The sequence below is a fragment of the Heteronotia binoei genome, chromosome 15 (assembly GCF_032191835.1).
Source record: "Heteronotia binoei isolate CCM8104 ecotype False Entrance Well chromosome 15, APGP_CSIRO_Hbin_v1, whole genome shotgun sequence".
NCBI lineage: Eukaryota > Metazoa > Chordata > Lepidosauria > Squamata > Gekkonidae > Heteronotia > Heteronotia binoei.
This window is the reverse complement of record NC_083237.1, coordinates 11,220,480-11,245,033: the sequence shown is the minus strand read 5'-3', so window position 1 is coordinate 11,245,033 and position 24,554 is coordinate 11,220,480. Positions and strand designations below refer to the sequence as shown.

General features: G+C 43.5%; 1 protein-coding gene across 1 annotated transcript; it reads left to right on the top strand.

The window, feature by feature from the left end:
- The first annotated feature begins 175 nt into the window (after positions 1–175).
- LOC132583014 (vomeronasal type-2 receptor 26-like) lies at positions 176–23,196 on the top strand. The gene is made up of 6 exons (XM_060254680.1): positions 176–463; positions 13,959–14,186; positions 14,697–14,823; positions 15,754–16,646; positions 21,475–21,543; positions 22,861–23,196. Exons 1-6 carry the CDS (start codon positions 176–178, stop codon positions 23,194–23,196), a joined length of 1,941 nt encoding a protein of 646 aa, XP_060110663.1.
- Positions 23,197–24,554: the final 1,358 nt, after the last annotated feature.

Sequence of the window (24,554 nt, the reverse complement as noted above, 5' to 3'; positions counted from 1 at the left end):
AGACATTCATATATCTTACCGTGTGCAAACCATGTTGGTTCAGGGGTTGACTGACTTGTAAACTATTATACAAAACTATCATGAACATCGGGGGGAAATACACAAAATGGCAATAATTTTCCAAATCCACAATAAGATAGTAAAAAAAAAATATTCCAAATGTCTTCACAGTGCAATGACCCAGAACTACCAGCATATTTTGGCCATGGTTTTTGCAGTAAAGGAGATCAATGAAAACCCCAGGCTCTTGCCCAATCTCACCGTGGGTTTCCGCATCTATGACAGCTACGTGCATGCAAGGTGGACCTATCAAGCCACACTGCAACTTCTTTCTCCCTGGAACAGACTGGCCCCCAACTACAGGTGCAACATCAAAGACAACTTATTTGCGATAATTGAAGGACTTGCCGCAGCAACATCCTATTTGATTCCGAGTGTTTTGGCCATGTACAAAATTCCTCAGGTAGGATATATGTGTGGAGTGTGAACATTTTAAGGGACTCATACATTCCTTACTTTTCTAGCAAGCCACCTCTCTGAACATCCAAGCACCACTTGGGGTGGCCAGAAGTCAACCATGACAATACATGACAACACAGACAATACTCACCATTAAAAACACACACACATCTACTGAAGTAAAAGTTTTGAGGAAATAATTTTGTTGGCCTGCTAAATGATATTGTTCTATTCAGTATCCCTGTCAAGCTTCAATGGAGGCAAGTTGGTTTTTGTAAGAGGCATCACAGAATGGCCCCAGTGACCCATAAGTTTTGTTTTGGTCCTCTGAGATATCTAGACACTCAGTGGTCATCCAGAGTCTCCACCTGGTCATCTCCTGAGTTCACCCCACATATATGGGCTTCTTAACCATCCCAGTTTATAGAAGATCCTTCTTTTTATCCATATTTAATATACTACTCACTGCTGTTTTGAATGGATGGTATTGTTAAAAGCGCTACTCTGAGCATTTGTGTGGATGTGGTACTATCTGGTTCTATCTATGGATCAAGTCTTATTCTTTTGTAAAAGATATAATCAATTAAGATCACAGCTGATTGTTCCTCTAGTTGCTGATATTGACATGCCTGCAGCAAGTTAGTTCCAATTTTTGCTAGATGGTTTTGACCCAGCTATTACACTTCGCGATGCAATCATCATCACCCTATACAAGAACAAAGGGGGAAAGTCAGACTGCTCCAACTACCGGGGGATAACCCTGCTCTCCATCGCAGGCAAAATCCTTGCCAGAATACTCCTGAACAGACTGGTGCCCACCATTGCAGAAGAACTCCTCCCAGAGAGCCAGTGCGGCTTCAGAGCTAACAGGAGCACCACCGACATGGTATTTGTTCTCAGGCAGCTCCAAGAGAAATGCAGGGAACAGAACAAGGCTCTGTATGTGACTTTTGTCGACCTTACCAAAGCTTTCGATACCGTTAGCAGGAAAGGCCTGTGGCAAATCTTGGAACGTTTAGGATGTCCCCCAAGGTTCCTCAGCATGATCATCCAGCTACACGAAGACCAGCGAGGCCAAGTCAGACACTGCAACGACCTCTCGGAGCCCTTCCCGATAGGCACAGGTGTAAAGCAAGGCTGCGTTCTCGCGCCAACTCTCTTTACGATCTTCTTTAGCATGATGCTTCAAAGAGCCGCAGTAGATCTAGATGAGGACGATGGTGTCTACATCCGCTATCGCACCGATGGCAGCCTGTTCAACCTGAGGCGACTAAAGGCACACTCCAAGACAATGGAAAAACTCATCCGAGAGCTACTGTTTGCTGATGATGCTGCACTCGTCTCCCACTCGGTATCAGCTCTGCAGCATATGACGTCCTGCTTTGCAGAGGCTGCCAAGCTATTCGGCCTAGAAGTTAGTCTGAAGAAGACAGAAGTTCTCCACCAGCCTGCACCCCAGGAAGATTATCACCCTCCCTGCATCACTGTGGGTGAATCAGTTCTGAAGACAGTCCAGCAGTTCAGCTACCTGGGGTGCATCATCTCCTCAGATGCCAAGATCGACAAGGAGATCGACAACAGGCTGGCAAAGGCAAACCGTGCATTTGGCCGACTGCACAAAAGAGTGTGGAGCAACAAGCATCTGAAAAAAGGCACAAAGATCAATGTTTACAAAGCGGTTGTGATGACAACCCTCATCTATGGCTCCGAATCGTGGGTTTTATACCGTCATCACCTGCGACTCCTTGAGCGCTTTCATCAGCGCTGCCTTCGCACCATCCTCAACATCCACTGGAGTGACTTTGTGACCAGCACTGAAGTCCTCAAGCGGGCAGAGGTTACCAGCATCGAGGCACTGCTGTTGAAGACGCAGCTGCGCTGGGCAGGGCATATTTCTAGGATGGAAAACCACCGCCTTCCCAAGATTGCCCTGTATGGCGAACTCTCCACCGGCCATCGAAATAGAGGGGCACCAAAGAAGAGGTACAAGGACTCCTTGAAGAAATCCCTTAGCACCTGTCACATCAACCATCACCAGTGGTCTGACCTAGCCTCAGATCGCAAAGCATGGAGGCACACCATCCACCAGGCTGTCTCTTCCTTTGAGAACGCATGCATAGCTGGTCTTGAGGACAAAAGGAGATTGAGGAAGAATCGCACTGCTACAGGACCAACCCTAAATCAGAGCTTTCCCTGCAGCCGCTGTGGCCGGACCTGCCTGTCTCACATTGGTCTTGTCAGCCACCAGCGAGCCTGCAGCAAACGTGGACTATTGCACCCTTCTTAAATCTTCGTTCGCGAAGCCAAGCCGAGAGAGAGATTACACTTCCAGTAGTGAAATTTATGTTGGGCTTCTTTGAATATAAAGACATGAGGAAAATCTAAAGAATTTATGTATCATCCAATAAATAAAGTCTAGAAAATAAAATAATAAAAAAGAAAAAAACCCTGCTTTACGGTTCAGTGTGGTTAACTTACAGCTTATAGGCTATGAGCCTTGCCATTAGAGAAAGTGAAGGAGTTTTTCGAGTCTTCTCCTTTTGTCCACTGCTGATCAATGTCAGAAATTCCTACCAGAGGGCCAGCAATTTTCCTCTAATTTTTACCTGCAGTATGAAAAAAAAATCAAATCAGAAAATAATCTACTGAAAATTCCAAAACACAGAGACTGAAGTGGATAGAATGAGCTGGGTATAGTTACATGGTGATTACTTCGCAATTGGGCACAATGTAAGTGACTGTAGAATGTGATTACTGCTTACACAACACAGAGTCTTGGCAGGGCAACTTACTGTCTGGCATACATGTTGGTTGGGGCATTTGTGAATTTGCAAATGCCACCATATTGGACTTATTCTGAAGGTCTTTTGATCCCAAAATGGACCAATCATTATGGTATCTACACCAAAGGACTTCAGAATCATAGAATCATACTTCACAGGACAATATTGTATATAACAACCTATGAACACATAGACATTTGCTGTAGAAATATAGGACTTAATAGCCATAGCAGAATCTCAAGAAAACCTTGATTTAATGCCAAGGAACAATTATTGCTGTTCCTTTCTTTTGAAAAGAGAAAAATCAAATACCTACATACCTCCACATCTCCATATTTCATTACTGAAAATATTTCTGTTCCTGTTATATCATGACAAATTATGAATTTGGTGATGTTTCCTTACTGAACTGTTTAGTTCTTTTCCCATGGTCTCTTAGGGCCAAAAAAGCCTGTGCTATAGTTGCGTTTCACTATCCTCTGTTGTTTATTGGGTGTTATTTTTTATTCAAGCAGAGGCTAGAAAAGGCCCTGCTTTTGTCCCAAAAAAATTTCAATCCTTTTGGCATTGTGTGCTTGTGGAATTATTACAGTCCACACAACTAATTTTTTTTCTTAGTTCTCTTATGGGCCAGCTCCACTGATGACAGAAATTACCCAGATCCTGTCGTTATACCAAATGGTCCCAAATGAAGCTCTCCAGTTCAAGGGGGTTCTGCAATTGCTTCTCCATTTCAACTGGAAATGGGTAGGATTCCTTGGTGGAACTGGTGTGAATTTAGGATGGTTCACACAGAACATGTTTTCTGAATTTTCCAACAATGGCATCTGTTTTGCATTTGTAGAACCAATCTACACTTTAGGGATGGATGATCAGTTCAAAAATTATGATAAATGGTCAGAAGAGGTATATAAAACACTCATGAACAGCAAAGCCAATGTTGTGATCTTATATGGAGATGCTCAGTCCATGGTTCTTTTCAGGCATCTGCTAAGTAGACCAGCATTTAAAGATATGCTACAAAAGCCAAAAGGAGAAGTTTGGGTTATTACTGGCCACATGGAAATTAAATCATATCCAACCCAAACAGAATGGAATATAGAATTCTTCCATGGTACATTATCACTTGCCATTCACTCCAATGAAATCCAAGGTTTCCAACAATTTCTTCAGAGCAGAAGGCTTTCGGACAGTACGGAAGATGGTTTCATCAGGGATTTCTGGGCCCTGGCGTTTGGATGTCTGCTCCCAAATTCTTCTCTTATAGGTAACAGGGAATATAAGTACACAGGTAACTGCACTGGAGAGGAGAGGCTGGAAAATCTTCCTCTGCCTTATTTGGAAATGAGTATGACAGGCTACAGCTACAGCATCTACAATGCTGTCTATGTTGTGGCCCATGCGTTACATGCCATGTCTTTGTCTATGTCTCACGGAGAAGGAAAGGCAAAGAAGCTTCAGAGTCTTCAACCTTGGCAGGTAATGACAACAATATTGTAATGTGAGGGTTAGTTAATTCAGCACTGTTAGAGCCGCTAGTATATAGGTACTTTTTAATCTATTGCTGTTGGTTTTTCCATGGTTTTATCCCAGATATCCGTTTTTATGGGAACAGGTTTCTCTTATGAGTGTGCTGATTATCTATCTGTGTATTTGCCTATTAATTGCCTGAGGAGAATATGCGTGTGTGGCCTTGGCACATACAGACCTGCCCCACCATGATTTTGGATTCTAGACACACGCAACAATAATTCTGAAGTGTTATTTTGGGTAATCTATGAAGGTGTCACCCAGTGTTCCCGGGGAAGTGAACATGTATGGCAATTTACTTATGCACCCTGAACTCTGGGCCTCCTGGGACCTAAGCCTGAATTCTTGGCAGATTGTTTTTTCCCCATAATAAAGTGAGACCAAAAAGTAAAATTGTATTAACTAGAAATGAATTGATTGAAATTGACTAGTCATGACTAAATATGTAGACATCTTTGATAATTAGAAGATTAGTTGATCCCTGGAACAGATACATGGATGTGTGTGTGTGTCTGAAGAACATGGGAAGGAAGGCTGGAGAAGAGAAGATGGTCCAAGGAGTAAGCTTGGGCATCAGAGAGAAAGAATTACACTAAGCACTTGGATAAATAGCACGGAGGGGCTGGCAGAATCCAGAAACTGGGAGATTTGCTTAAAGGGGCTTTGGGAAAGGCCAAGGGAATCTCTATGGCAGGAACCTGGAGCTTTGTCAAATCAATAGAGAGGAGCTGTGTGGGGATCTACAAATATAAACACAATATATTTTCCCACTGCACCTTATTTTTCCAGTTTGGTGTAGTGGTTAAGTGTACGGACTCTTATCTGGGAGAACCAGGTTTAATTTCCCATTCCTCCACTTACACATGCTGTAATGGCCTTGGGTTAACCATAGCTCTTGCAGGAGTTGTCCTTGAATGGGCAGCTGCTATGAGAACCCTCTCAGCCCCACCCACCTCACGGGGGGTCTGTTGTGGACGGAGAAGAATAGGAGATTGTAAGCTGCTCTGTGTCTCAGATTAAAATTGAAGGGCGGGGTATAAATCTGCAGTCTGCAGTCTTCTTCTTCTTCTCTTTCCTTGTCTTTCCCAGTGTTGCGTAGGTTTACCACCATTTTTCTCTTCCAAAAATAGATTACCCCATCATTAGTTTCAGTTGAGTTTACTTATGCACATCAAATCTCCCCATGGATGTTGTGCTCTTAAACGGAATAGATCATCTGACAGATCTCCAAGAATCAATGGTTGCCTACCAGTGACAAGTGATGCTTTGATAGCACTGATCCTTCTTTTTTTCTCATTTGCATGATGCAGGAGGAAGTATTAAGCGTCTACCTGTATTCTCCTCCAGTCTGCAGATGGGATGGGCTGCATGTCACTGGGAAGACCAAGAGTGGTTTCTTCCTTTGTTGGCCCACCTTGGCAGTCTTTCTTGCTAGACTGTGAAACCAAACACTTTAGCTCTTTTCTCCTACAAAGTAGGGGATGATTGATAACCCATCAACAGGGTAATATAACTTAAAGTCAGTTTCTGCCGATCTTCCCATGACCAGTAGCATATTTTTAGCGCTTATGTTGATAATATTTCTCAGGCTAGTTTTCAAATTACCAGTAATTCAATTAAAGCCCTAATATTTACAGTATCTCTGCATCTACAGTAAAATAAGCATATTAGACCACAACATAGGTACAGAATTAAGCGTTATGGGGAATGGAAATCTTTTTCCCAAAATTCCCTTTTTTTACATATAGTCACTGATCACTCTAATTTTATCAAAGATTTCAGGTTTTCACGGCTGGCAACATCATTAGGGTTTGTAGAATCTTTCGGACTCAAGTGCCGTGTTCTACTGGAGAAAGTTTTTCTTCCAGACGTTTCGTTCTCAGCTGCGGAGAACATCCTCAGGGGCGTTGCAGCCAGAGCAGCTGCAACGCCACTGATGATGTTCTCCACAGCTGAGAACGAAACGTCTGGAAGAAATACTTTCTCCAGTAGAACACGGCACTTGAGTCCGAAAGATTCTACAAACCCTAATGAATCCTCCCACCGTTTGTAGGGAAGGAAGAGCCCATAGCTTTGGTTTATATAGGTTCTATGAACCCAAGCACAATCTTTTTGAGTGGTCAAAGGAGACCTTTTTTCTCTTTTTCACCATCAGAAATTATAACTGGATCCAACCCAGTGCCATGCAAATCTTATTAAACTCAGGAGCAACACTGAAATATGATCAGAGTTTCTCTCCCATGCTTCACAAAATAAGAATTTTGACTGAAAGACCAAGGGAAAGTATAATACTAAGTGGTAAGAAAGCATAGGATGCTGCCAGTGGCACAGAAATCAGCTATAGCCTTATTATTTCCATGCATTTTGAGCACAAACAAATCCCCCCCTTTATTTTAATGTCAAAATTGCATAGGAAAGTTAAGAAGTCAGAGTCATAAAGTTTGTTCCCCCACCCGCCAGCATTCCAAGCTAAAACATTTAATTGTCAAGTGCCCTTATTGATTTTCTTCAAGTCCCCATAGAAAATGCAGCCATTTTGGGTGCCCTCTTAGTGTTTGGGTTGCTGATTGAATTCTTGTCCTGTTGTCATAGCTCGCAGTTATCAGGATCCTCTGTTTTGTACTTCTCCAAATTGGAGAAGGCCACTTCCATGGGCAATTCCTCCACAGAAGTCCAACAGCAGGTAGCTATCTTGGATTTTTTAGATGCCTGTAATTTTGTTTCATATAGTCCATCCTTTCAATGATTGCTTGCTGTTCATGTTGGTAGGTTTCTAAAGGAATGCAGAAGTTCAGTCTCTATAGAGTTTTCTAAGTAATTTTGTGTTAGGTTGGCAGAATGTTGTTCTATATGGTCCCTTCTAAAATTCAGATGTGGAAAGTTCAGCTTTGAGATTGCTGTAGGCTCTGTCTAATTAATCAAGTCTTTGTGTGGGGGAGCAGAGGTTTTTTTCATTGTTGTCTCTGCTGTTTGGCAGTTTCCCCTCCTGGGGTAAAGTTCTTGCACTGTAATATATTTAAAAACCCATGCTGTAAAAACACCTCTGAGATTCAGTCTTGATTTTTGCCTCCTCATTGCTTCATAGGCAAAAATCAAGACTGAATCTAAGAGGTGTTTTTACAGCATGGGTTTTTAAAGATATTACAGTGCAAGAACTTTACCCCAGGAGGGGAAACTGCCAAAAAGCAGAGACAACAATGAAAAAAATCTCTGCTCCCCCACACAAAGACTTGATTAATTAGACAGAGCCTACAGCAATCTCAAAGCTGAACTTTCCACATCTGAATTTTAGAAGGGACCATATAGAACAACATTCTGCCAACCTAACACACAATTACTTAGAAAACTCTATAGAGACTGAACTTTTGCATTCCTTTAGAAACCTACCAACATGAACAGCAAGCAATCATTGAAAGGATGGACTATATGAAACAAAATTACAGGCATCTAAATAATCCAAGATAGCTACCTGCTGTTGGACTTCTGTGGAGGAATTGCCCATGGAAGTGGCCTTCTCCAATTTAGAGAAGTACAAAACAGTGGATCCTGATGCCTGTGAGCTACCAAAACAGGACAAGAATTCAATCAGCAACCCAAACACTAAGAGGGCACCCAAAATGGCTGCATTTTCTATGACTCAAATGGGGACTTGAAGAAAATCAATAAGGGCACTTGACAATTAAATGTTTTAGCTTGGAATGCTGGAGGGTGGGGGAACAAACTTTATGACTCTGACTTCTTAACTTTCCTATGCAATTTTGACATTAAAATAAAGAGGGCATTTGTTTGTGCTCAAAATGCATGGAAATAATAAGGCTATAGCTGATTTCTGTGCCACTGGTAGAATCCTATGCTTTCTTTCCATTTTGTATTATACTTTCCCTTGGTCTTTCAGTCAAAATTCTTATTTTCTGAAGCATGGGAGAGAAACTCTGATCATATTTCAGTCAACAACCATCTTCCTTATCTTCACACCCCTTCCAACCCTCCCAGCAATTAACACAGAATAATGGTCACATTCAACAGCCAGTTTCCTTATCACTACCCTTCCAGGAAGCCCCACCAAACAATGGGCACATTCACAAACCAATTGCCCTTTCATCACATGCCCCTCCAGCCTAGAAATAGCAGCTCTCCAGCAGCCCTGGCCCCACTCAATGCACAGCAGCCAAGAAAGTCAGAGCGCCTGCTCCGGCTGCAACGCCACTGAGGATGTTCTCCGCAGCTGAGAACGAAACGTCTGGAAGGAAAACTTTCTCCAGTAGAACACGGCACTTGATCCCAAAAGATTCTACAAACCCTAATGGTTCCAAGATTTGCCACAGGCCTTTCCTGCTAACGGTATCGAAAGCTTTGGTAAGGTCGACAAAAGTCACATATAGACCCTTGTTCTGTTCCCTGCATTTCTCTTGGAGCTGCCTGAGAACAAATACCATGTCGGTGGTGCTCCTGTTAGCTCTGAAGCCGCACTGGCTCTCTGGGAGGAGCCAGTTGGTGTAGTGGTTAAGAGTGTGGACTCTTATCTGGGAGAACCGGGTTTGATTCCCCACTCCTCCACTTGCACCTGCTGGCATGGCCTTGGGTCAGCCATAGCTCTGGCAGAGGTTGTCCTTGAAAGGGCAGCTGCTGTGAGAGCCCTCTCCAGCCCCACCCACCTCACAGGGTGTCTGTTGTGGGGGAGGAAGGTAAAGGAGATTGTGAGCCGCTCTGAGACTCTTCGGAGTGGAGGGCGGGATATAAATCCAATATCTTCTTCTTCTTCTTCTTCTGCAATGGTGGGCACCAGTCTGTTCAGGAGTATTCTGGCAAGGATTTTGCCTGCGATGGAGAGCAGGGTTATCCCCCGGTAGTTGGAGCAGTCTGACTTTTCCCCTTTGTTCTTGTATAGAGTGATGATGATTGCATCGCGAAAGTCCTGTGGTAGTTTGCCTTGTTCCCAGCAGGTGACAAGTACTTTGTGAAGTGTGCTATGTAGTACTGTGCCCCCATGCTTCCAGATCTCTGGTGGGATTCCATCAACTCCCGCTGCCTTGCCACTTTTCAGTTGCTTGATGTCTTTAACAGTCTCTTCTAGGGTGGGGATCTCATCCAACTCTGTTTTCACTGGTTGAAGTGGGGTGAGGTGGATTGCTGAATCTTGAACTACGCGGTTGGCACTGAAGAGAACCTGAAAATACTCCGACCACCAGTTCAGTATGGATGCCTTGTCTGTGAGGAGCACTTGGCCGTCTGTACTATGCAAGGGACTCTGAGCCTGATATGATGGGCCATATACTGCCTTCAGGGCTTCGTAGAACCCTCTTAAATCACGAGTGTCTGCACACAGCTGGGTTCTCTCGGCAAGCTTGGTCCACCACTCGTTCTGAATGTCTCGAAGCTTGAGCTGGAGGTTGCTACATGCAGCGCGAAAGATTGTTTTTTTTCCGCGAAAGGAGGGCTCAGCAAGATGTGCTTGGTAGGCAGATCTCTTTTTCGCTAGTAATTCTTGGATCTCTTGAGTGTTCTCGTCAAACCAGTCCTTGTTCTTCCTTGTGGAGAACCCGAGGACTTCTTCAGAGATCAACAGGATGGTAGTTTTTAGGTGTTCCCAGAGTGCTTCTGGAGAAGGGTCTGTGGGGCAACTGGGGTCCTCAATTCTTGACTGGAGTTTTGCCTGGAAGGCAGCTTTAACTTCGGCTGACTGAAGGCTGCCAACCTGATACTTCCTCCGAGGGATACCTCCTCTCCTGGGTGTGGGTTTAAAGTGAAGACGGAGATTGCAGCGTACAAGACGATGATCCGTATGACATTCCGCACTGGGCATTACTCGGGTGTGTAAGACATCTCGAAGGTCTCTCTGGCACACCAGAATGTAGTCGATAAGGTGCCAGTGCTTGGACCGTGGGTGCATCCAGGTTGTCTTCAGGCTGTTCTTCTGCTGAAAGATAGTGTTGGTGATGGTGAGCTGGTGCTCCGTGCAGAATTCTAGCAGGAGGCACCCGTTATCATTGCAGTTGCCAATGCCGTGTTTGCCAAGTACTCCTTTCCAGGCTTCCGAGTCTTTACCTACTCTGGCATTGAAGTCGCCAAGGATGATCACCTTGTCTTCTGTAGGGGTCTTCTGTAGGGGTCTTCCGTACGAGGTTGCGTAGATCAGCATAGAACTTGTTCTTTTCTGCAGGATCTGCTTGAAGGGTTGGGGCATACACACTGAAGAGTGTTGCATGCTGCTTGTTTTGAAGTGGGAGGCGCATGGACATGATGCGATCTGAGTGACCTGTTGGCAGGTTTTCGAGTTTGGAGGCAATGGAGTTCCTGACCATGAAGCCAACGCCAGAAAGGCGGCTCTCAGCCTTTGACTTACCGACCAGTAGAGGGTATAGACAGCACCATGTTCTTGAAGACTCCCTTCCTCAGGGAAACAGACCTCACTGAGAGCTGCTATGTCGATATTCAACCTGAGAAGTTCGTGGGCAACTAGAGCAGAGCGTCGTTCAGGGCAACCACTTTCTACTGTGTCAAGCATGGTTCTGATGTTCCAACACGCAAGCTTTAGCCTACATGCAGGATCAGGACTGCGGCTTCCAGTGGCATCTTCCACCTGCCGTTTCGCCCCTTGCCCATCGCTGCAGGACTTGGTGTGTTGTGGGTTGTGGATGTGGATGTGGATATGCCCTTCAGGCCTGCGCAGAGGAATTTTTAGGTGAAGCACAGTGTGCGCGGTACTGGCTCCACCCTTTCACCTTGGGGTCATCTGCCATGGCCCAGTAAGCTAGAACGCCGGCAGCGAGTCCTCCAGGTGGTAGGTGTTACATTAACGAGCTCTATCTGCCCGGGTTTGATGTTAGAGTTTTCCTTCACTTGGCTGGTGAGATTGGTGATCCCAGCCTGCCCTTCCGGTTATACCACCAGACATTCGGTCGCACCATGACATGGCAAACTCTGTGAGAAACGGGGGGGACCAGCGGGAAGATGTTGCCACAGATGCAGTAATGCAGGAGAGGCCATTGCAGTGATCATCTGCCAGGCATAGCTGGACAGTGACCATGCGGCGTTCACTACACCGGGAAAGGAGAGGCTATGTATTGCCCATACACTTTCCCTGGGGGGGGGGCAGGATACCCAAGAGGGAGCCCACCCCCCGTCCCCCCCAAGTAGTTCACTGAGAAATCTCTCGGCCTGGAATTTATTCTCCCAAATTGGCAACAATGCCTTGTAAATAGTCATACAGATTTTATACGGCTGGAGATTCAGGGGCTATTGGTTCTCACACTTGTCATATTTTCCTACAGTCCCTTGGATTCTTCCAGTCTGAAATTTAGCTTCCCCAACCCTCTATTGATTGAAGGTATTTTGAGTTGTTGATGCTCTAACAGAGAATTATTGATATTTATTAACTGAGATGGTCAGCCCTGCAATGGCTGCGGTGAGAGATTTAAGTTGAGTTTAATGTTGTCAATGCCCTTAATAATGCACTCAACAGTTCTTGCAATTAGGTCAAATTGGTTACAGCTCATTTTGTATCAGAACTTCCCTTTCAGTTTGCAGGCTCAGCTGCTGCCTCTCTGCCTGCAAGAGCTGCCCCAGGACGGCTACAACCTTGCTTTCTATCTGAGGAGGTAATCTCCTTTTCCTCTGATAATTCAGACAGTTCCAGAAGGGGAAGGAAGCGATTTGCCTTTTCAATGGTGTATTCCATATCTTGTCTGTCAAGCTTTGTCTTTGGAGCAAAAAAAAATCTATTTTAGTCTGCTTACACTCAGGCAATAAGCCAGGCTCTTCGAGATCTCTTGATCGCTTGCCAGAGGCCATGAGGTAGTTTTCAAATTCCAAGGACTCGTGTTTACTGCTGCCTAACCTAAAATATACCAAAGCAGACATTTAAACTTGAGAACCTCCCACCATCTCATTCAAGAAAAAAAAAAGGAATATTGGGTAAAGAGATAAAATCTCACAAAGAGCTCAAAACAAGCAGCCATCTCCATTAGCAGGAAACTGGAAGCTTTTTATTTTAATGCAGGGGCGTCAAACATACGGTCTCAGAGCCGGATCAGGTCTGCAGAGGGCTCTAATCAGGCCCTCCAGCAATTGGCTGTCATCTGCTTCATTCTCCCTTGCCTGCTTTTTTTGGTTGCCATTTTGTTTTTCTCCTCGTATAATCCACAGCAGCAAAGAAGCCTTCCCTCTCCCCCCTTCTTTTTCCCAAAGGGAGGAGGGAGGAGCAGCCTCAGCCAATGAGGGAGCTTGGCTCTATAGCTCTGTTAGGTGATTAAGTTTGCCAGGCTCAATTAATCACCCTGCAGAGCTACTGAGACAAGCCTCTCTTCCTTCTAATGAATGACTGAGGCTCCTCCCCCTCCTCATGCCCTGGGAAAGGAAAGAAAGAGCCAGAGCTTCTTTTGCAGTCCCCACCATCAGAAGAGCTACAAAGAATGCTTTTAAGACTAGTGAAGGTATGAGCTTTTTGCTTTGCTACACAGAGAGAGAGAGAGAGAGAGAGAGAGAAAGTTTTGCTGGGCTTGTTATGGGTGTAACTGGGTTCCCCTCCTCTTTTTTACTGTACTCATGCCCTCCAGTCTTTCTCAATAGGAAAGCATGTGAACTATTTAGAAGAGAACTATCAGCATTAGGCTGAGTGTGTTCCACCCCAGGTTTACCCAGCAAATTTTCTTATTTTTTCTTTCACATTTTCCTTTGATTGGGAGTCTTGAAGCAATTTCTGTACAAAAGCTCACAATGCCCAGCTGCTTCATGTTCCTCTGGGTCTTAGGCTCAAAGCACTGACCATGAGATGTCTGTAATGAATGTCAATGAATCAAAAGTAGGTTTGCAACTTACAGATGTGCACACCCGAACAGCACATATTCAAGACTGGTACAGCAAATTGTCTGCAGTTTTTGATGTAATAATTCATAGCAACAGGTGACATTTATCAGAGACTGTAAAATAAAATATTGCAAGTGTGCTAATATTTTAAGCATATTTTATTTTAAGTAAAAAAAAACCCTTTGTTTCTCTGTGCTCTTTATAAAGTTTATATGTCCACTATCTGGCATTACATGTTATGATGCTCATGGCCTGGTCCGACAAGGTCTCATTTATGTCAAATCCGGCCCTCAAAACAAATGAGTTCGACACCCCTGTTTTAATGTGTCTGCCTATCTGGGACATTCAATTGCCTATTTATTTGTCTACTTTTCTGTCTAGCTCCACCACTTTCTGCAAGGTCTGTCCTTTAACAACAGTGCTGGTGACAAAGTTTCCTTTAATGAGAATGGGGAATTAGTTGCAGAATTTGATGTCATCAATTATGTCACTTTCCCAAACAAATCTATCATTCAAACTAAAGTGGGAAGGCTGGATCCCCAGGCTCCTCTGGGCCAAGGAGTCATCATGAATAAGGATGCCATTGTGTGGCACCGCTGGTTCAACCAGGTAGGACTTGAATTTTGGGAACGTTCCTTTTTAATAAGAGATATTGGGAAGGAACAGTGGGATGGAGCCATGCAGATCAATGAAAGAGAACAATTATATGAAGAGTTACTCCAGTGTGGATGCATTGAATTTTACAGGGTAGAGTAACTCTTCAAAGGATAGCATTATACATATTTAGTTGTTCTCAGGTATCACATTAATGCCAGTTGTTCACAGAGTAGAATTTTTGCTCATAAGACTGCACAGGTTAGAGGGAGGATTGCTCGTGGCTAGTAGCCATTGTGATTACAACCATGGATAGTCCCATCCTCCATGAATTTGTCCACTCTCCCTTTTTAAGCCTTACAGGTTGGTGACCATTACCATATCATGTGGCAGCAGCAAGTTCCACAATTTAACTGTTCGTCCTGCTAAATGGCAGTTCACTGAACACCAGCTTTTGTTCTTATCTTGAAGGATTCCAAACAAGTTCTGAACATTGACACTCCTCTTCCTTGATTGGTGTGTTAGGTCCAGCCCCTTTCTCTGTGTAATGACAACTGTCATCCTGGAAACAGCAAAAGAAGGAAGGAGGGGGAGCCTTTCTGTTGCTATGATTGCATTCGATGCCCAGAAGGGAAGATATCGGACAAGAATGGTGAGAGTTCTGTGCAAGCTGATCAGACAGGCTGGCTGCAATACAAAGCAACAGGCATGCAAGATTAGCATTTAAATTGGTGTATAGGGGATGTCTTCCTCATTATCATTTAGTTATTTGGGACAGAGTGGTGACGTCAAGCATTCTCTCCACTAGAGACGCAAGAGACTGGATGCATGATCCTAGACATCCTCATCTTCAGACTCATATTGTAAAACTTCATATCCAATGATGAGTCAAATATCTATCTGTCTGTCTGTCTGTCTATCATCTGTCTGTGTGTCTCATCTGTGTCATCCATCTATCATTTCTCTCTGTGTGTGTATGTCATTCTATCACTTTCGCTCAATCTAAAATTATCTATCGTCTACATCTGTCTGTCTGTCTACCAGTCTAATATCTATCTATGTATCTAGCATCTAGTACTGCTCATGCAGCTATCACCTTAAGCAAAAATTAGAATAGAATCAAAATAAAAGACCTTAGTATTATTTCCCTGCTTTTTAATTATTGCTTCTATAACTTTTGCAAGTAAAAGAGTAACAAAATCATTTGTATCTGATAATAGCCATATCACTGAGCTCTCATATTAAACAATTCCACGTTTTTAAATAAAGGGATTATTAAAATTGCACTCAACTTATTAAATATAGGACACTCTATAACCATGTTTTCAATGGTTTCAATCTGAAATGTTCTGAACTGCATGTTCTGCAAACATATGATACTTTATTGTACCTACCCTCTAAGGGAAGAACATTAAAAGGAATCCAATAGGCACTTGTAGTACTGGCTTCTCATATACAGCTGTTTGTGAACTAGGTTCATTGCACATATGTATGATAACAGGAATGACGCTAAAAGAAGCTATGAAAGCCAGTTATTGCATTGGATTGTCATGTGATTAATGTGGCAAATGTTCTTTTTCAGACATGAGTGACTGTTTTACATGCCCAAGTGAACAGTATCCAAATAAGAACCAGAATTCCTGCATTCCCAAGGTGGTCAATTTCTTGTCTTATAAAGAACCATTGGGAATTGGATTAGCTCTTAGTACTCTTTCTTTTTCACTCATCACACTCCTCATTCTAGGACTGTTTGCAAAGCACCATGATACTCCCATTGTCAAAGCCAACAACAGAAGTGTCACCTACACTCTTCTCATCTTGCTCCTTCTCTGCTTCCTTTGTGCCTTATTATTCATTGGCCGACCTAAAACGGTGACCTGTCTCCTACGACAAACTGCTTTTGGCATTATTTTCTCAGTGGCTGTTTCCTCCATCTTGGCTAAAACGATCACTGTGGTTCTGGCTTTCCTGGCCACTAAGCCTGGATCCAGCATGAGGAAGTGGGTGGGGAAAAGGCTGGCCACCTCCATTGTCCTTTCTTGTACCCTTATTCAGGCAGGCATTTGTGTTGTATGGCTGATAGCTTCTCCCCCATTTCCAGATGTTGATACAGAGTCAATGACTGAAGAAATTATACTGGAATGTAATGAGGGTTCCACCACCATGTTTTATTGTGTCCTGGGCTACATGGGCCTCCTGGCCGTTGCCAGCTTTGCTGTTGCTTTCCCAGCTAGGAAGTTACCGGACAGTTTCAATGAAGCCAAGTTCATCACGTTCAGCATGCTGGTCTTTGGCAGTGTTTGGCTGTCCTTTGTTCCAACCTACTCGAGCACTAAAGGGAAATACATGGTGGCTGTGGAGATCTTCTCCATCTTAGCCTCCAGTGCTGGGCTGTTGGGCTGCATCTTTCTCCCCAAATGCTACATTATTGTTCTGAAGCCAGAGTTCAACAACAGAGAACAACTTATAAGAAGGAAACACTAAGCATATTGATTGTCTCCTGGAGATTTTTTCCTAGATTCCAGTTCTACAGTTTCCAATTTTAATTGTTTGTTGTATGGCGTTAATTGAGAGAGAATGACAATATCTTCTTGTTATAAGATCCAGTTCTAGATCCAATGCAAATAAAATCTCTTAAATTTGGCTGCAATATTCTGTGTTTTTATTTGGCTTTGTTAGTCTCACTGCACCCTTTACATTAGACACTAAGGGTGTTTTCGCACTCACGTTTTACTGGCGCCACGACCCTCCTGACGCCGGCGAATCTGCATGGATTTCGCACCAGAAGCGCCGGCGCACCCAGAAGCGCCGGCTACTTCCGTCGCTAAGCCAGCGCAAATGGAAATCGCAAAGATGCTGGAAAACGTTTGCGCTGGCTTAGCGACGGAAGTAGCCGGCGCAATGGGCTGCGCCGGCGCTTCTAGTGCGAAATCACTGCAGATCCGCCGGCGTGAGGAGGGTCGTGGCGCCAATAAAACGTGAGTGCGAAAACACCCTAAGCTTAATTTTAAAAGCAGGGCTGAGTTTTCTGAGTACGTTACATATTTATATACTCAGGCCTCAGATTCAGCAAGAGCTCACAAGAACGCAACTCCTGATCCTATCTGAGGGATTTCCCTCCTCCTCCCCAACTTGTCCATTGAATAGTATGTGCAGCTGCATAACAATCCCTGGATGAGCTTCACTACCTATTTTTCTACAAAGCAACCCCTGCATATACTAGATATTTGTATGCCACCTTTCCAGGTGACCACATAGGCTCAAACAACCTTACAGTATTCTGATGCAGATAAAGGAGGGGAAAAGACAGTTGGGTAGGGGGGGAAATGCTAATGTAACTTGCCCTTCATAAGGCACTCCTTATAAATTAGTTGATGAATTCTGCCACAAGATACTAACCTTGCAATTGCTGTGGACCTTGGGCAGCATAGGAGCTCTTAGCGTCCTTCAGAGTAGATTGAAGGAAGTAAGGCAGGAAGGAAGGAAGGAAAGTTTAATAGTCTGTGAAAAGAAAAAGATATTTGGTATAGCAGATACAGTATTTCAAATATCTACATTATCTATTCATGATTAAAAAAACTGTAATCCCTTTAACATTTCAAGGGATGAGATGCCTCCTATCAGCTATTTGCCCTGGCTAGCTGCTTTTCTCCTCCCTCCTCATTCTTACATGGTATGTGTGTGGTGGGGGAGGCGGGGTCCTTTTAATATTTAAAGTTAGGATTGTTATACAAAGTATGTTTTTGAGTGTTAGAATTCCAGAGTCTCAAACATACCAAGATGCTAAAATGATAATATCCCCCACAATATTCTAGCACAATGAAAAACATTTAGATTCCAGTGAGGAAATTGAGCAAAGATGAAGAGAGCTTCACTTAACAATAATACTATTTCATAGAAACTTAATGGAATCAAATAACAAGAATGCAGTGGATTTCCACATTGAAATGGTTCATATCTCCTTGTTTTCTTGTGGACATGCTCTAGGCTGGCTTATTCTGAAGGCTAGATTATTTTTCTTCTCTATCTAGCTGCTATTATTGAGGGGACTATTCAGATAAGAATCAGCTACCACCATATCCCACAGACTGAAAGTCATTGCTCTGGAGGATAATTTGTGGGATCATCCTTTCTTACATCTGAGGAATAACTTGTTACCATCCCTAGCAAAGCTAGGCAGCTAAGACAACGCATATTGTCCAATAGGTGAGCAAGCAGGGGGACTGCATAGGCTTCATACAAAAACATTCGTTTTTTCTCAAGAGGCTGAATCAAGAAAGAAATATTTTCCTGCCAAGAGTAGATTATGGCCAAAGTCTTCCTTTAATGGCCAAAGATTATGGCCAAAGTTTTCCTTTTTGTTAGTGTTTTTTTTTAAAAATTCTGCTGGCAGAAGAGCTCTAGTGCAAACAGAAATGTTGCTTTGGATCCAACCCATTGTGTTCTGCCCTTAACTTACTTGAACTGGTGCAGGCTTCTGGCAGGATAGTGCAGGAGTTACTAATGGCAGGAGCAAGATCATGGGTGATCAATGACATTGCTGAGCAATTGGGTTAAAATGTTTAAAAGCATGTACTTCTTCACCCAAAGGGTGATTAACACATGGAATTCACTGCCACAGGAGGTGGTGGCAGCTACATGCATGGATGGCTTCAAGATGCAATTGGATAAACGTATGGAGCAGAGGTCTATCAGTGGCTATTAGCCACAAGGTGTAGATTGAAGTCTCTGTATGTGGCAGTGATGCTTTTTATTCTTGGTGCTTAGTAGGGCAACAATGAGAGGGCTTCTAGTGTCCTGGCCCCAATGGTGGATCTCCTGATGGCACCTGGTTTTTTTGTTTTGTTTTTTTGGGGGGGTTTGCCACTGTCTGACAGAGTGTTGGACTGGATGGGCTATTGGCCTGATCCATCATGGCTTCTCTTATGTTCTCTTATGTTCTTATCCCAACAGAAGCCGCACTCAAGAGCAGAGAGCAGGCCAGAACTCTACCTAACAGTTAAAAGATGGATGTGGAGAGAAGGAGAAAGGGACTAGTGTGAGACAGACTCTCTCTTCCCCAGTGACTGAGAATTTGTCTGCAACCCATAGCTAAGAATGCTGGAGGACATACAGCTCCTGGGGCTTCATCAGGCAATGAACTCTATAACTTAGCATAGAGTGTAGAGGGAATAGACAAAGATAAAAGCTTCTTCTATTTCTTTTGCCAGTGGAAAACTGTTGCATTCAACCCATAAACTTTTATTCAAATGAGATAAACATATTATTCAGGAAAACTTCTGAGAATACCCAATTTTAACTACAAAACCCAGTAACTAACAAATAAGACTGCAATTAAGTCTTCTATTTACTAAATTCATTGGGGAGATCAAGTAGCCCATAACAAAGTGAGTAAAAATACATTGAGTAAAAATAAATTTTGTTTCTTGAATGATTTGCCCATAAAGTGGTATGTGTCAATGACCAACTGTTGATCAAATTAGTTGGGTACAAGATGTACATTGCAGGACAGCCTTTAAGAAAAATTCAAAAAGCTTTTTATTGAACACATAAACATCATACATAGAAGAAAGCATGATAAAACAGTAAAGAAGCATTGAAGCATAATACATAATAAAGCATGATATCTTAGAGAGATCCAGGACTTTTTTTGTAGCAGGAACTCCTTTGCATATTAGGCCACACCCAACTGATGTAGCCAATCCTCTTGAAGCTTTCAGTAGCCCCTGTAAGCTCTTGGAGGATTGGCTACATGACGCTGTGTGGCCTAATATGCAAAGGAGATCCTGCTACAAAAAAAAGCCCTGTAGAGATTAGATGATGAATGATTCTTCTATTCTTCTGAGTAGATCAAATAGCGTTTGATATTCATAAACCTTATACTATTCAAAAATCAGTACCACTATCTTTGTTACAGGCAGTCCTACTTCATCTCAAGTCTGTAGAAAAGATGTTCCCTTTTGAAAAGATACTTTAACTACTCCATTGGCCTGGCTGGGTAACCGCATATGACTGCAGCTATCATCTTGAACTATACCTGTCAAAAATGATCTTGAAGTACTATTAGATAAAAGTGACTACATCAGCAAACTGTCTAAGAAATCATGTCACAGTGGTCTTTTGATGTGACAAAATAAGCCAGAAATTTCTCAAAAATTTGAAGAAAAACAACAATAAATGGGATCACACTATAAATAACATAGAAGAAGAAGAAGAATTGCAGATTTATACCCCGCCCTTCTCTCTGAATCAGAGACTCAGAGTGGCTTACAATCTCCTATATCTTCTCCCCCCACAACAGACACCCTGTGAGGTGCGTGGGGCTGAGAGGGCTCTCACAGCAGCTGCCCTTTCAAGGACAACCTCTGCCAGAGCTATGGCTAACCCAAGGCCATTCCAGCAGGTGCAAGTGGAGGAGTGGGGAATGAAACCCGGTTCTCCCAGATAAGAGGCCACGCACTTAACCACTACACCAAACTGGCTCTAGTTTGTTGTGATTTATATACATACATATAAATAACAACAAATAAGAACAACTGTGATATATGGGCTACTGTACTTTTTAAAATAAAATAAATTTCACAAATATCTTTTCCACAAAGAATTAACATTAGCATCCATAAAATTGTGACATAATCATTTTCGACAGCGTTCATTCTTGTGTTCTAGTACAGCATTTTCAGCAGAGTACATTCTATATTAGTAACAAGTTGTAGACTCATCTCATGTTGCCACTTCATCAGACATCTTAATATCTTCCTCTTGTTGGACTGTGATAAGGTGCAAGCCAGTATCTTTTCATAAGCAAGTACAAAAACCTTCTGCTTCTGTCTCCATGGGTACAAGTACTGAGTCTCAATGAAAGAACCACCTTAAAAATACTGACAAAGGTTGGCACTGAACTAATATTGTGCATTTTTATGAGCCTGGGATGAACTAATTTTCCCCTTCAAAATTATTAAACTTTACAATTGCAGGGAAAGAACATATACTTTAGACTCACCCATTGTTAAAATTCACTTTTATATAAGGAGCAAGTCATTCATTTTTCTTTATGAGGTTCCAGATCTTCTGTTCAATAGCTGGCACCAATGTTCTCCAAAACTACAAGCAATAAGTCCTCATGAAGCAAAAAACCCCAACAACCCCTATATAATTTATATAAAGAGCATGCTATTCTTCATTTTTAAGCAGAAACAAAGCCTTTTCTTCTATTGCTGGCAAAAGCCTCTTAAAATACTAAGAGATAATCCCTCATAAAAGAATGTTCCTCATAGTTTCATGCAGCTGGTTGTACATGTTCACTACCTTGAAAGTACAAAGATTAATCCAAACCATGGTCAAGGTTGCCATCTTACTTATATGCTATGCTGTATGTAACGTTAGCTCAATTATTTTTAATCTAACACTCTTCCAAAGGCAACCTATCATTTCACATGTAATCCAGATTTGATAATAATAAAGAAACCAGTTTGCATGGAAAAAATATTTCGCCACCTTTCCTTTCCCTTTTCCATTTTATTTCTCTAGCATTCTTTATCATTCCAGTAGATAAACACTCTTTTTATTTTACGGCACCATAAAATAAAAAGAGAGCTTATATATTGGAATGATAAAGAATACTATTCGTAACATGCTTCGGATGCATACAGAGAATGGGGTTGACTCCATGAAAAAATAGAACGAAAAGAAATAGAAAGAAAAGGGGGTGGGGGGAGAGGAAGAGGAAACATGAAATGAGTCCACAACTAATTACTCATACAGAATGTACTCTGTTGAAAATGGTATATTAGAATACAAGAATGAACTCTGTTGAAAATGGTTATACATTTTTATGGTTATTGTTATTTCTTTGTGTAAAAGATATTTGTGAAATTTAAAAGTGGTTTTATTTTTAAAAGTATTGTGGCCCATAAATCATCATCATCATCATCATCATCATCATCATCATCATCATCATCATCATCATCATCATCATCATCATCATTATTATTATTATTATTATTATTATTATTATTTTGTATCTAGGACTTCTTAAAAGCTGGATGTCAAGCATTGTCTATTTTTCCTTTTGACTGTTTATCTTTGTCTGAATATACCTACCATATTATAGAGATGTTACTAATCCTGAGTTAAGTTTAGGCACATCAAAGTAGTAAACCCCCCTTTCGCCTCTTTCACTTTTGCTAACAAATGCAGGAATTTGCTCATTGAAGATAAACCCTCCAGGGACTGTTTCCCAGGCTAACCAGGCTTGGACCCAGGACGAGCTAACCGCAAGGGAGATAAGGAAGTTATAGTGTGAAGTTTCACACGTGAATGTACAATTGTTTAGAGATTGTAGGATTGTTTAGAGAACCTTTGATGTGCCATCTTTAAGTATGCATTTTACTGTTATTCTGTATCAGTTCCAATACCTAGCTCTGCTGAGCCACATGGATTATCAATAAACCATACTTTGTTTCAAACCCAAGGACTGTTTACTTTGAAATCACATGCTTGACATTTTGGAACTGATCCTATATTAAGAGTTTATCTGAACTGGCAACTTTTAAGCCGGATGGCTGAAGGAGTTCCGGATAACAGAGAACCTACTGAACCATTCGAAGGAGCAGGAGTGAAGACTCCCCCCTGGCACATCATTGGGGCCCGGAGAGTCAGGGGACACAGGTCCCCTCTACACATACAGCAGCTGTTCATCACCCCTCGGAAGTGGGAGCCGCGGATCTCCACAACCCTGATGGACGAGGCCCCAGCATGCCATGAGACCCTCCTTACAAGACCCGGTAGGGGCGGCAAAAGCAGGAATCCCAGTGAGAGAGGGGACGACTGCCCCATCCGAGAAGATGATGAGCGGGAGGAACCGAGGCCGGACGACGATCGCCACGGAGGGTCAGACTCGGAGGAAGAAAATGGGAGCCCCCCTAAAGAGACGGACATCCTAAAAACCATGAGGGGAGAGATGACCACCGTGTCTAGAGAGCTGTGGGATGAGATCCAGGCGAACGCCACTTTCATGGCGTGAGAAATGCAGAGGCAGATTGATTGGCTGCTGCTGCGCGACTTCGGGAGAGCCCCACCTGCCCCGGCTGCACTACCAGCCCCGCCAGCACCACCTGTGGTACCCGCCCCTCCAGTAGCCCCAGTGGCCCCAGCACCGTTGCCGGTGCCCCTGGGCCCTCGAGACTATGGGAGGGGCCACGAGCTGGACGCTATCTTCGATGGCGATCCAGAAGAAGTGGAATACTTCACCATTCAAGTCGATAGTTACATGCACTATTGGGGGAGCACATTCCCAGACGACTTCAGTCGAGTAGACTACCTTGGCTCCAAGCTAAAGGGGGCCGCAAGACGGTGGTATGTAAGCCTGTACGAGATACGAGGCCCTGAGCTCGACAATGTGGCCAGATTTCTGCAAGCACTGCTAACCCAGTATGAGGATCCTCTCCAAGAGACCCGGGCTATTACAGCTCTGTGAGACATGCAACAGGGGTCGAAGTCGGTGCGAGAATACACTTCAGGGCGCAGTGCACCAAAATCCGAGGTTGGAGCGAGATATGAAGATCAAAGCGTTCCAGTGGAGGCTAAACACGAGCCTCCTGGATCGAGCCCTGCAGCAGGCTTACCCCACGACTCTTGTGGGGTGGGTGCAACTGGCCGGTGAGGTAGAAACCAACATGGGACTCGTGGCCTTTCAACACCAACTGCAGCAAGGGGGAAAGAGGGGATGTGAGGCTCGGTCAAGGGCTAAAGCAGATGGGAAGAAAAGGTCGACTCCGGGAGGGACCGCTAACCCCCCCCCCCCCGGTACGCAAGTGCTTCCACTGTGGTGACCCAGGCCACTTGGCTGCCAACTGCCCAGGGAAACCTCGAGCCCCCCCCTTACCGCAAAGACAACCGCGACGGGACAGAAGAAGGCCCATAGAGTCGGTTCGAGGAAGCATCACAACACTGATCGTGCTAGCCAAGGATACTATAATTTTAGACAACTTGAGTGAGGAGTTGTGGGGAATGGAGCCAGCGGAAAACGAGAACGACCTGCACTGAGAGGTGCCGAGAGGCAGGTCGTGGATCCAACGGCACCATTATGGGTGAGAATAACTGGATCCTTGTTTTTTGTCCCATTGACATTACTAAATCAGAAGCTCAAATGCTTCATCCATGCCCGAGCCCTAATTGACTCAGGGTGCATGTGGGAAATTATCACCCCCAAACTAGTGGATGCTTTGGGGCTAATCCAGAAGCCCCTGCCCCACCCGATCCAGTTCAAACAGATGGATGGGTCCGTAATGAGGGGGGAGCCGTGTGTAGAAGAGGCTCAGGGCATGCCCGTAGGCATAGAGGATCATTGGGACGTAGAGGTGTTCGTGATCACCCCCTCAT